General features: G+C 40.6%; 1 protein-coding gene across 4 annotated transcripts in view; it reads left to right on the top strand.

Moving 5' to 3' along the window:
* Positions 1–13808, top strand: part of znf521 (zinc finger protein 521) — a 90614-nt gene that overhangs the window by 66778 nt on the left and 10028 nt on the right. For all 4 annotated transcript variants that reach the window (XM_030160779.1, XM_030160781.1, XM_030160782.1 and 1 more), the window contains 2 exons: positions 4844–4975; positions 11538–11653. In XM_030160779.1, coding sequence (XP_030016639.1) covers positions 4844–4975; positions 11538–11653 — 248 coding nt within the window. The remainder of the gene's footprint in view (positions 1–4843; positions 4976–11537; positions 11654–13808) is intronic.

Raw genomic sequence — 13808 nt, 5'->3', positions numbered from 1 at the left:
ATAAACTGAGGGAGAGTTTTTAATTAAGAAAGGGCCTGCGTTGTACTTAACCACACACTATAATCAGAAATGTATAACGTTATAAGTGCTTAAAGTTGAAGTGTTTTACTCACTGTTGGTGCCTCTGCATTCATCATCAAATTTAAAGACACCTCTAACACTGTCTTCAACTTAAACAATTCAACATGCACCAACTGTATCACTGTTACATAAAGGGTTCACTAAACTATGCAAGCCCCAGCGTCCCAAACAACCTTCAACAGCACATGAACTTCAGCCTGGATAAAAAAGTAAACAGCATGGAGAAATAAAGACCATTCTTTTTGAGAGCAGTTTTTCCTCTCTCCCTCTCCCTTTCCTGTCCTCCACATGGGAGAGATATTAGGCGTTTGTGTTTTAAGGAGCTGTGAAATACATAAACCATGAGCCACAGGAACGCGAGGCCCTGTGGATATGCAGATGGGCTTACTTTGCTGGTGTCAGGGATGCTTAGAGGGAGCAGGCACAGGAGCAGTTTTCATCTAAAGGATTTTCTTAGGAGTGCAGAGGGACAGGGTGGTGGCAGCAGAGAACACTCGGGAGACTCAGAAACAGGGAGTGGGAGGTGGGAGAGAGAGGGAAAGAGAGAGAGAGAGATGAGGAGAGAGAGAGCTGACAGTCCCCTGTGGCCCTGTAACTATATCCAGAGTCTGTTCAGTGCAGAGAGAGGGGTGGGGGCTCACGCAGGGCCATGCTGATTGGGCAGCCCTGGAGAAGAGCTGGGGGAGCAACAGGAAGTGACCTCAGCCCAGTGAGGCAGCTATAGGGGCGAGCGCACTGACTTCCTCCCTTGGCTCTCACTAAGAAACAGTCTGCCAGCCTGATTCAACCCCTGTTACACTGCTGAATACAAACCCAGTCCTGCATTACAGGGGCTAACAGAGCTCAATTTAGTCATGACAGACATCCTCTTGGTGTTTGTGTTGGTCTGTGGATATGTTTGTGTGGTTGAGTTTTGTCCCAGGCTGTACAGCTATTTATTTGGTATATTAATCTCAGAATAGAATAGAATAGAATAGAATAGAATAGACTTTATTTGCCATTTGCACTGATACCAAGGTTATTATTGTTAACGAAAACTAACGAAATGACAAAAACTAGAATTGAAAAAGCATTTTCGTTAACTGATATAAATAAAAACTATAATTAAAGGACAAAAAAACCATAACTAACTGAAACTGTATTGTGTGTTTACAAAACTAACTAAAACAGATAAAAATTATGGATAAAATTCCCTTAGTTTTTGTCTTTGTCAGTGTCGGATTGATTTGAAATTGATTTATCTTCCTCTAGCAATTTTAGCTAGCGGCACCGTACGGCACTTGTGGTTTCCAGCTGTCTTCTCGTCACGATTCTTCCTGGAAACATGGAGACTAAAGTTGGGAGAAAGAAGCAGAGTCCTGTCTGGGATTTATGTGAAAACAACGGAGAAAAAGATAAAAGATATTAACCCTTTCATGCATACTGGTCACTACAGTGGACTGCTATTCTACAGCTGTTCTCTTGTATATTCAAGGATTTTGTTCTTTTCGTTTTTTGTTTTTTGTTTTTTTTTTTACATATATCTTTATTAAAGTTTTACGACACTACATATCTTTTCTGACATGAATTGGTAACATAATGTAGATCTCTCCTGAGCATAAACCCCCAGAAACACAAGCCCTCCCCATAGTTTTCACACAATTTATCAGTAAATACATGTTTCTGTGCATCAAAAATTAAATGTGCGGTGTCCAGCTGAGTGAACATTTTTGCAACTTCATGAAAAATAGGTTCACAAGAGTTTTTTTTTCATTATTATTTTTTAATGTATTTTTATTTTATTTTATTTATTTATTTATTTTTGTTTTTCAGAAGAAAATTTTCAATCGCATTGTTTTTTTCATGCCTAAAATGGAAAAAAACACTCAGGAAAAAATTTTGATTAAGGTTCTCATAATTTGTGCATGAACGGGTTAAAAAAAAACAAAAAAAATAAAAAATAAACTAAAACTAAGCATTTAGAAGAAAATGAAAACTGATAAAAACAAGCAAACCTGCTCTAAAAACTAATTGAAACTAACTGACTTAGAGAGAAAAAAAGTCTAAACTAAATAAAACTAAACTATAATGAAAAATCCAAAACTATTATAACCTTGACTGATACATCGCAGTATAGGTACATTGGAAATCTTGTGCATTTCCCTGAGTCACAGAGTTAGAAAAAGACATGAATAAAAACAGAAACAAAACATAAACACAGCTAAAACATATAAAAACAGTTATTGCGCAGACAAACACAAATACACATTTGTAAAATAGAATACTGAGCAGAAAAAAAGTAATACTGTTAATAATAATAAGAGTACTGGAAGGTAAAAAAAAAAAAAAAAAACAAGGTATTGCACATTCAATTAAAAGTACTGGGAGGTAGAGCAGGTATGTACACTCCAAAACAACAACCACACACTGAAATTTTAAGGCTGTTTTTGTTTTTTGTTTTTCTATTATTTTCCTTTCAGTACATAACCAAATCCCGCTGTAATCTATCACCTCCATATTGTACATACATACAATATGCAGATCATTTAAACACATTAATAACCCACATTGTTGCACAAAGTGAATAATGATTGCTTCATTATACTGAACATATGCTCTGTAATGTTTTTTTCTTTAGTTTTTTTTTGTCTTGCATTGTTTTGGCCTGTTTCAAATGCAGCACCGTGTTTATGTCGTTGTGTCTTAACCACTATTACCCCCCCCCCCCCCCAAAAAAAAAAAAAAAAAAAAAAAAAAAAAACACACATCTTGCAGGTGTTTTACAAACTGCTATGGCAAGTTGATGTACAAGACTACACATGTGGTTGCCTACATTTAAAGTTTTCAAATATATAGTTGTGACATATTTTGGCTTTAAATTTCACAACATTCTGCATTTATATCTCCTTGCTATTTTCGCTTGATGCACCTGCTCACAGACATAAACACACACATGCACACATACAAGGTCAGTCAGGCAGGTGCAGTGTTATCTGCATAATGAAGCAGGCCAGGTCTCCAAAGGGACAGTGTTGTGCAGCAGGGTCAAATGAGGGCTGTGCATATTATGGCAGAGGGACAGATCTGTGAACCCTGCAGCATGCCTGACCTTAGTGCACACCCTCACACAGATAAACGAAGTGAATGGTGATCAAAGAGAGCAGTGATCCTCTTGCACGTCTGCGTGGATGCGCTCACGACACCCTCCTCCTCCCCTTTTGTTGATGCCTGCTGCTACACGTAGACGCACATGTAGGCTACAGAATATCTCATCTGTCACACGCATGATCGCACAACACACCATCAGCTATTTTGCTTTTAAAATATTACACCAACTGTTTGATCAAGCCCTACCTTTTGTCAAGCAGTCATGAGGGGATGCGAAACTTATGGTTTGTTTCCGTGCACTACGTAAAACCTTATGTGAGAGACCATGCCATATGCTTATATTAAAGAAGTAAAGAATGTAAAAGAGCATGTGGTGGTATATTAAGTTTAAAAAAAGTTCTATATATACATACACCCCCTCTGTTTCTTTTGGCTACGCAGATGTGTTTTTCTTCCAGTCTCTTCCTGGAATGTTGTGAGTCACTGGGTTGCAGTTGTCAGTGTTGTTCAGTCACTTGATAGATACCATTTTTGCATTTATTGTTGCACAACTTAATATTTTTTTAAGTTCGCTATTCAAATGACAATTGTTTTCAAGAAAATCTAAGTAAAAATATCCTATTGTATGTGACAAAAGTTTTCATATTCTGGGTCAAAAGGTGAATTCAGGTGAACTTTTAGTTGTAAAAACAGGAAACCCTAAAAGGCAAAAAAAAGAAGAAGAGTAGAGGTGCCTTGTCTATTTAAGGTCATTGTGCAGTCATGTTTTTCAGCACTTTTGTTTTGCCACATTAGCCTGAAGCGCCTTCGATTAACCCTCTACTTGCACGCTCCAGGGCTAAAGCAGGGCACAGCTGGTTAGGTGGATTGTGTATTCATGCTTCTGGTGCCCAGGGCCTATGTGGTGGGCAGTGGGCTGTAGAGACCTGGGGATAAACTTCAGATGAGTCTCCAGTGTATCAGTTCTACCCCCCTTGCAGTTGCTGGTCTAATGTCTAGCTTGGCAGCAGTTTGATGGAGCACTAGTCCGGCCCCATGGCAGAGCATATAGGCCTTTTATCGACGCACTGGAGATGGGCAGTTCTCTGGAAGTCTGACTCAGCAGATCGTGGTGCTGCAAATGAGTGTGCAGGTTTACAGTCTGAACGACATTTATTTAAGCTATCAGTGGCTATGGCTGAGGTTGTCTGATGTCCAGATAGACGTGACAGGAATGCTAATGTTGGGGTTTCTGCACTTCGCATAACTGTTGTATCAGTGTATTAAAACGGTGGAAAATGGATTACAGTATTTTTTTAAAAACAAATCAATTTGACTATTCCTAATGTGCCCCACTCTGAAATAAATCTTTGCATGCATTTTAATTAAAAAGATGACGCTCACCATGTTCTAAGTGCAGGACCTCTTCTGAGTGATTAGGAACCTGGTCATTGAATTTGTGCCTGGTGGGAGCAAATCACATGTTATATTATTTCCTGACTGAACCATTAAAATCACAGGCAGGAGTCTTTGCCGCAAATTTGTCAAATTTAAATTACACGTGAAAGAATAAAGGAAAAAAAAAAAGAAACAAAGCATAGAGAGAGAAATCTTTGCTTCTTGTTTGCAATTCATGCTCTGCTTATTTTTCCTCTCATGTTTTTATGTGTGTTTTTTGTTGTTTTTTTCTCCGCAGAGGAAGGACTGAACCATGAATGCAAACTCTGTAGTCAGTCATTCGACTCGCCAGCGAAGCTTCAATGCCACCTGATTGAGCACAGCTTTGAGGGCATGGGAGGAACCTTTAAGTGTCCTGTCTGCTTCACAGGTATGTATTTTGCATGTGTTTGCGTGCTATATTAGCTTTTGTTCGTTCTGCATCCACAAATCAAAAAATGTATAGAGATTTTGAACAGGCAGAGATGTTGTACTTACATGCATTTACATTGTCGATATCCGAAGCTTTACTCTTTTGAGGCAAATGGGTTCTAAATGAGTTAGGAAAGGTCAAGCAAGCAGGTCGGCTAAAGCTGAGAGCAGTTTGCTGCATGTGGCTTTTTTATTTAGTCAAATTGCCTCCAAATCAAGGCCAAAGAAGTGTCATGAGGTGAGAGGGGGAGAAAGAAAGAGAGCAAGGGGGGAGACAGTGTGATCTGAGAGGAGGTGGGGGGATGGCGGAGTGGGGAAAGAAAAGAAGATGTGCTAATTGTCGATGGCAGTGGTGCTGATAGCTGTAATGATCTCATCTGTCTCTGTGCGTGGAGGTGGAAGGACCGGACTCCTCCTGAGAGGATAGCGCCCTCCTTCAGTGTCAACAGGGTTAACTATCTCTATAATGAAATCTGCAAAGTCGTTAACTTCAGCTCTTCACTCTTTCTCCCTTCTCAGCTCTTTACTCTTCTTCGCACTTTTCGGATCCTCAGCTCATTTGTCTCTCCTGTGTTTCCTGTTTCGCCTCCGTCTTTACCTCCGCTGCCCAAAAGAAATGCATTTGTCTCTCCTCTACTTTTTCCGCCAATTAACATCGTTAGCTCACATTTAGCATTTTCTCCATGATTTTTTATTACACATTTTTATCTCTTTATCCACCTCACTACTCAACTCCTTATTCATTTCTCTCATTGCACGGTCTCTCCCTTCCCTCTACTCCGTTCTACTCCTCTCATTGCTGTTTTTTGGCCTTATCTCTCTTTTAGCAGAAGCCTATTGATATATCCCCACCTCAACGCCTCTCCGCCCCTCACAGGGGTCTGGGCATTTAATATACAGAGCATGCCTCCTTCATCTGAGCCTTCATTTTCCACCGCCGGCTTTGACAGACAGGTCCCCCCTCTCCCTCCGCGTCCATATCGATCACGGCGCATGAGAGAGAGGGATGCTGGGAGGGAGAGAGGAGGAGGGAGAGACAGAGTACACCCTCAGGACAGTGGTCACAGAGCAGACAGACAGATGGGCGAAGGCCTGTGGTTGTGGGGAAGGCAGGCTGTGGAGAGTATGGATGGACTGAAAGGCCTCCCTCTGTTGGGGATGCAAGGGACAGGCAGACTAAAGTCGGGGCACTGGGAGGAAAAAGAGAAATTGAGAGATTTGCTGACAGCTGTCCTTGAATATATTTCAAGTTGATCCTGGCAAAAAGTAGAGAAAGGAAGGACACTACATCCTACCATGAATTAATTTAGAATGTATTCTTTCCTACACAGCCAGCTTCATTTTCATTACTCGTTCAATTTGACATATTAGACTGTATTTAGTATTCAGAATTAAATTTAATACCCTTTACTAAATAATGGTGTGAAATTTGCAATTCCATAGTGTACTAGACCTGCATTTCCAGTTCCACATAGGTAAAAGTGCAAAACTATTCACAGTTGTATTATGTGTTTATGTAAATCATATTGTATTTGTTCATAATAATATAAAGCCGGAAACCAAATTATTTAATAGTAAGTATCAGTCATATTATGGTACATAGTAAGTATAGATCTGCTTAGACTAGGAAGGTTATTATTGTTATTAATTATATAAGGAGAAGGGGTGGGAGTTTATAAGTTGTACTTCTTCTGACTCCTTTTCGAATATGTATTATATGTGTTATGTTTAAGTGTTTTGTTTATTTATTTTCTTCTGTTTAGTGTTCATATTCAAAATAAATAATTCAATCAATCAATCAGTCAATCAAACAATTCAATTTGATATCAAGTATTATGAGTTTAACATACTTATTAAGCATTTTATTATTGGAAATAGGAATAGATTATCCTGCAACTGTTGTTATGTTATGTTATGTTATGTTATGTTATGTTATGTTATGTTATGTTATGTTATGTTATGTTATGTTATGTTATGTTATAGCAGGTACCTCTAAATCAGTGTTTTTCAACCTTAGAGTCAGGACTCCACATGGGGTTGCCAGGAATTCTAATGGGGTCGCCTGAAATTTGTAGTAATTGATGAAAATTTAAAAAATAGTAAGAATTACTAATAAAATATAAATGTTGAGTTGACAGAGACAATATCAATCCATAAAAGCCAAACTCTGAAGCTGAAACTGAAACACTGTGGTTCTGTTTATCTTTCAAATGTTCATTGTGGTCGGTTTAAGATGCTGCAGCTCTATCATAATTCATAGTTTGAGTTATTGTTTGTTCAGTATTAATTGTCAACCTTGTAAATACAAGCTGGACTGACTGTACATATCCTGACCAAGGAAAATAAATTCTCACTTTGTGCAGTAATCTCCACCTGGCTTTACTGCCTCAGTCCATAATAATATACATTATATAGACTAAATGTAAAATTAACCTTTATTTGAACATAGTATAGCAAACTATTACATGATCAAAAACAAATTAATTTTTGCAAAAAAAAAGTCTCTGTTTTGAATGTCGGGGGTCACCAGAAATTTGTTATGTTAAAGTGGGGTCATGAGCCAAAATTGGTTGGAAACCACTGATCTAAATGGTTTGTTAATGCACATCATCTTAATCCATTCATTTCTTCATTTTCTTTTTGTTATGTTTTCATGTTGACTAATGGATGGTGGCAACGTATCGCCCCAGTCTGGACATACATAAACTGTAAAACAAAAAATCCCTATTACCAGTATAATGAGTTTGAACATAGAAGCAAAACTTTGATCAAATTAGGTGGTAGCACAGACTGTGTCTAGGTCATGAAGTTCACCTGATTAACAAGGTTACTCTTTGTTTAAAAGATCATCCCAACTCAATGCCCATGTTTTAGTTTGATCCACCCCATATGACCCAAAACTCAGTGGGAAACAGGGAGTGATTATCATTCTCTGTCATACCTGATTATTCTCAATCCACACCGAAGGGAACGGAGAGAGGACAAATCATACTGCAAAACAGACCGAAGGAAAAGTAGAGGGAAAAGTAAGTCGTAGACAGAACATGAGGTGAGACAAAATAGAGGAGAAAAGGAGACAAAACTTGGAGGAAGCTGAGAAGGTTGCAACTGGCAAGTTTGGATGTGAGATGAAAGAGGGAAGAGGAGGAGGAAAAGAGAACTGTGCAGGGGAGGGAGGGTAAATGGAGAGAGGTCCATAAGCCCCTGGATGATGAGAGAGAGGCTGACTCTCCCAGGACAGATTTGACAGGTTTCAGAAGTGGGGGAGCCTGCAGCTAGAAGTGTCTGCCTGCACCCTTAGGAGCAGTAGTGAGGGCTGGTGTGGAAATTGTGATTGGGAATATGTGCTTAAGACAAACAAAACAGAAGAAAGTGTGCCTGATGAAAGTCGTACGTGTGTGTGTGTGTGTGTGTGTGTGTGTGTGTGTATGTGTGTTTGTGTGTGTGTACGTGTGTTTGTGTGTGTGAAGACTCTTCACTTTACTTATGTCACAGCATGAACAAACTTGAAAATCTACAGGATGCCTTGCTTTCAAACGCAACACAACTCTGACAAATACAGTAGTTTAATTAGTTTTTTTGTTTGGTTGCTGCACACACTTCTCTAGTGTGTGATGTTATCATTTTAACAACTTACATCCAACAACAGACATAAACTTAGCGTTAACTAAGAAGTGATGATCATCGGTTTATGGTTGGAAATCATCTTACATGGCCGAATTGTTTGCGCTGCCTCAGAGCACTCGGATGATCTTCTGCATAGTGAACTCCTAAGCAGAAACAAACACATGTAGGCTAGACGAATGAATAAATGAAAAGGAGAAAGGGGGGAAAAAAAGGATAAACTTTTTTTCCTCCGTGCACAAACAGCTTAGTATTGGTGCAGTGCAGCCTGCAGAGAGCACCACCCTGCCAAAATAAAGATGAGCTGGGGCCTGTAGTAAAGGAGACGTCTGCCATGGGCGGCCCCTGAGATCTAATCAGAGGGCTTAATATCCCCCACAGCGAGGAGACCTTGGCCCCTCAGCCCCCTCAGCCCTGACACCCCTGACGCCCAACCCGGCTCAGCGCTCTGTTCAGCTCTGCTCTGCTCTGCTCTGCTCTGGCTCCACAGCCAACAAACTCCACAAAGTTCTCTCTCTCTCTCTTATACACACACACACACATAAACATACTCTCTCGCTCTTTTTCTCTCTGTCTCTCTCTTATTCTCTCTCATTCCCAGCAGGGAGAGACACAATGGCCAGCCACTGATCCTGTTTGGATGTGGTTTTGGATTATTTCTTCTGTTTCTCTATGTCCTCATTTTAACCCTCTAGGAAGACATGCCTGTGTTCCTCCTCTAAATGGGCATTGAAATGGCATATTTCATGTTTTCCTCATGCTGCCAAATACCAATACACTGTCCACCTCCTGTTATAGCTTATCCCTTTATTACATGTTGCATGCTAATTTGCAAAATTAGACAAAGGCAAACAATGCACCCACAGTTTTACCGTCTCCAGTTGTCAAATCGTAACCACAAGACCAATCAGTGAATTTTATTTAATAGTTTTTAGCCATCGCTAATATTATTCATGGCTGTAAAAATGTCAGAACTGATCTAAAGTATGTAAATAAGAAAATGGTAGCACTACAGTTTATATCTTTGGCCCGTTCAGCATTGGCAGCTCCTACTTCTTACTGGATACTAGAGGCCATTAGTGCATTTAGGCTCTGGCACTTTAAATCAGCTGTCATTCTACATTAAAATATGAATAATTTCTCCACTTTTAATTTATACTATTAAATGCATGCTGATTAAATGTGTCTCTTACTGGAAGTGGATCAGATGTGCATGTAAACAGGGGGAAACAGCTAAGCTGACATCTCAGTTGTGTTTAGCCCTATTGTACAGTGTTTGAAGGCCCCCCAAGTCTCAAATCCATTTTTATTTTTGCTGTATTGACTTTTTCCTCCTCTAGCCAAAGACATAATGAAGGCTTCCTGCAGCTGCTGTGACCTGCTTCTGTACTGTATATGCAGACAAAACACAGCTAAAGAAAAAAGCTATTGTTCATCAGCGTATTTTCTTTCCGAGCATGTATTCCCCACAAAGAAAATTGTCATCGTTTTTGGAGCATAACAGAGTCACAAATATGCATGATAGCCCTGGCCTTAACCTTGAGTGAAAATGTTTTGTATTGGACTGTAAAACAAGCCATTTATCTGCAGTTATGTTTAGCTTCGCATTGCTGTGGTCATTAGTTTCAGAAATGGGCCGTAGAGTTGCTGTTTGTTCATTAGAGGAGGTTTGTTCATTTCTGGTTAACATGCTGCCATGTTCCAGAGACAGCTGTCACCCAGGCATTAGTAGTCTGAAAGCATCACTACAGCGTGTCTGCTCGGGATCTAAACTTTTATTTCCCAGGTCAGGAGTGTGACATTCAATGAAGCCTAGAACGTCTCAAGTGTGTACAGCTCAATAATTAATAACCACTCTCCCAGGTGAGCTCAAATTGGGACACGTTAATGTTGCAGAGCCCCACCACGGGGCTGCAGCGACCCCAAAGCCATCTCCGACAGACACCTCACCTTTTGTGGCTGTGCTTTCTCCTTCCTCTTCTTGTGGCCCCACGGTGCATGCATTAGAAGAAAAGTTATTTTGAGCTGTAAGAAATTCAAATGAAGCCCCCACATGCTAACTTTTCCAGAGCATCCAGACCTTTGAGATTAGACAGCCATCCTTAAAGCACAAGGGTCTGGGATAACAAACGGCATGTTTGAAGTGCTCCTTGGAGAATGCAGACAGACACACACACACACACATATTGAAGACACATTCACTCAAGACACACACAATTGCATCCCCCTTAGCTCTCCAGCGTGGACTATGGCTTAATTAAAGCACAAATGTATGGTATATGTTTTAAGTGCCAGTGAGTTGTGTGTTTATATGATGGTGAATGTAGTCTTGAGTTTGCATGAATAAGTAGCGCAGCAGCATGAATATTTATATTGTCAATATAATTAGCGATGTAGACTAATGGAGGCCATGTTTTGCACTTGAAGCCATGCCAATTTTTCGCGGTTGTTTATTTTCTAGCTTGTTGTCCCCACAGTAGTGCTAAATAAAGAGCATCATTATTCCCAAAACATTATGAATTCACTAGCTCCAGTGCCACGAATGTGACCAGTCTAGTTTCACCGTTAACATCTAAATTGTTCCCTCTCTTTTTACAATTATATTCCTTATAACATTGTTTTTTTCTGCTGTTGATGGTGCATTCATTTGTTTGTAATTAAGTAATTTTCCTTGCAGTTTGACATAGTCTGTCTTTAATTGTTACTCAGGCAGATGCAATTATAATGTTGCCTTTGTTCCCTTAATGCAGGCTTTTTTAATTTACCATCGTCAACGCTAAGAAGCAGAGAGTTCAGGCATCTAACAGTAATAGTTTTGAAGTACAGTACATGAAAGTTTCTAACAGATTGTCTTCTCTGTCCTTGTTTCTCCTCTTTGTGTCCCTGCATGTGATCAGTGTTCGTCCAGGCCAATAAGCTTCAGCAGCACATCTTCTCTGCCCACGGCCAAGAGGATAAGATCTACGACTGCTCACAGTGCCCACAGAAGTTCTTCTTCCAAACAGAGTTACAGGTGAGCTTCAGGCTGAGGAGCAGAAAGGCCACCAGCTGAAACTGCGATGTGCTAATCACACATGACAGCTTAACAAACACTAAACACTGCTCACCACGCTTTGGCTATCCCCTCTATCCCGGCTGGGATGAGAGACTCAGAAGGAATTATTTCAGGCCGTTTCCAAAACTCATTTGTGATGTGCAGATATGATTTGATTTGCTTATTAGACCAGCAGAGCACTAAAATATCTGGAATTAGAGGATTAGTGGAATGTTCGTTTTTGAAGAGGTAATTACATACAGTGCAGCGGCAAAAACACAGTTGAGTCAATATGCCTGCATCTCCCCTCCTAATCACAGAGGAGGCCTCATGGCTAAATATGAGCTTTATCCTCTGGGAGACCGTATCTGCCCTTCAACAAAGTTAGTAGTTGGACTTATGAACTCGCAATGTTAGAGAGATAATCCATTTTCTAGCAATCTTTTTCTCTGGTCCTTGGAGAACCTGAAAAAATGAAACAGACCTTATTATATTATTTCACTGTGGTGGTGTTTTCAAGCAGCTCTGTTTTGTTTGGGGGATTCTCCTCCATACACATGGTACACTTCTCATATCCAGATCTTTTTCTATTACCTTTTGAAACTAAATCATTAAATTATGAGTAGTCTATAACCACCTTGTTCAATCCAGTCGCTGAAATTACTCTTAATTCCGAGAGAAACTGATAGCTTTGACCACATTCTCCAAATACGTCTATCTGAGATCTTGGATTAGCAGCACTATGTATTAGCGGGTAGCCAGAGGTTCTATCCAGGGCTCGGCCGCCCATTGATCGGCAACGATTTTCATATTGAGATTCATGTTGTAAACACAGAGGCATATGTCTGCCAGGAGGAAGGTGAATGTGATCATTATCTACTGGTCATTTGAGCACAGCAAGCATGAATAAAACAAGTCCTGATCCACCAACATGCAACTCCACGACGGAGAAGGTTATTTAACAAGGCTCGTGCTTCACTCAACTGCCAGCGTGGAGCGTTCTCATTCATGCCAAGGCCTCCTATTTATCACATTTTCATCTCTCATTGGTATGAGTGTTCTCTATATAGCTAAGGTTGTTGCAAATACGTGTAAACAATCTCAAATAACCTGGGGATGTTTTGCTACTTTTTTTTGTTTGACATTTTTGGAATGAAGTGATCTCTACCTCCCAGAGGTGTTGATTCATGCATGATTATATTGTTTTACACTCTGTGTGAAGAGACAAGAGCGGAACATGAAAGACCTATAGCACTTTGAGGTGGATCAGGGGGTTATGACAGGAGAACAGGGATGAGCCTGGGAGATAAGGCAATCATCATGCTCATAGTGTGCCATGCTCTACAGGCTGTCCCAAGTGAGTGTATGCTCAAACACATACACAGTACATATATAGGCTTACACTGTGTTGATTATTGATTGTACTGTCATACAAAGCAGAGTCTATTTATGCCGTCCATAGTTAAGTGTTTCATAGGTTTGTCTTTAACTAGGTACAATTACAGTAAACTTTGGTGTCAGATTTGCTTGGTCAGTGTCTGTGGTTAAAGCAGTTCAGGTTGTACTCTTGTTTTTAGTTGTTGTTTGTTTGCAGTTGCCATTTCCCATGCATCAGACTTCAAAATGTCTCACTGACATGGGGCAGTCGTTTGTCAGTCCGTCTGAAGTGGAGCTGTCTTCCAACAGCGAGAGAAGTAGAAGCTCTCTCACTTTGCCAGGTCTTGAGTTTGGAGTTTCTCCCTGTTTCTCCCTGACACTCTGGCCCACTCGCCGGCTGCCTGGGCTCCTCATCTCTCACAGTAGTCGGAGGGGTCAAAGGGCCAGTGCAAGCTGGGAGAAGGAGCAGCGAGAGGGAGAGCTGCCACGGCAGGTAAAGGGAAGCAGGAACGATATTTTATTAATTTGCTGCTGAGATCCTGAAACAGACCAAAGGCTGTGACAGGTATCCAGCGCACCACTCCACATCCTCCCCCACCAGCTCCCCCCGTGAACTCTACCCTGCAAGGGGCTAGCCAATTTTCGCCAGCCTGTCGAGATGGATGATGGGAGAGCATCCGTCTAATCAGCCCTCCCAGGACCCCCCGCCCAGCCACCCCCCTCAAACCGGCCAGATTGACTGACTCCTGGGCCTGTG

This window comes from Sphaeramia orbicularis, chromosome 17, assembly GCF_902148855.1.
Source record: "Sphaeramia orbicularis chromosome 17, fSphaOr1.1, whole genome shotgun sequence".
In the NCBI taxonomy this organism is placed as follows: Eukaryota; Metazoa; Chordata; class Actinopteri; order Kurtiformes; family Apogonidae; genus Sphaeramia; species Sphaeramia orbicularis.
The sequence above is the reverse complement of the archived record's forward strand: the minus strand, read 5'-3'. Positions and strand labels throughout refer to the sequence as shown.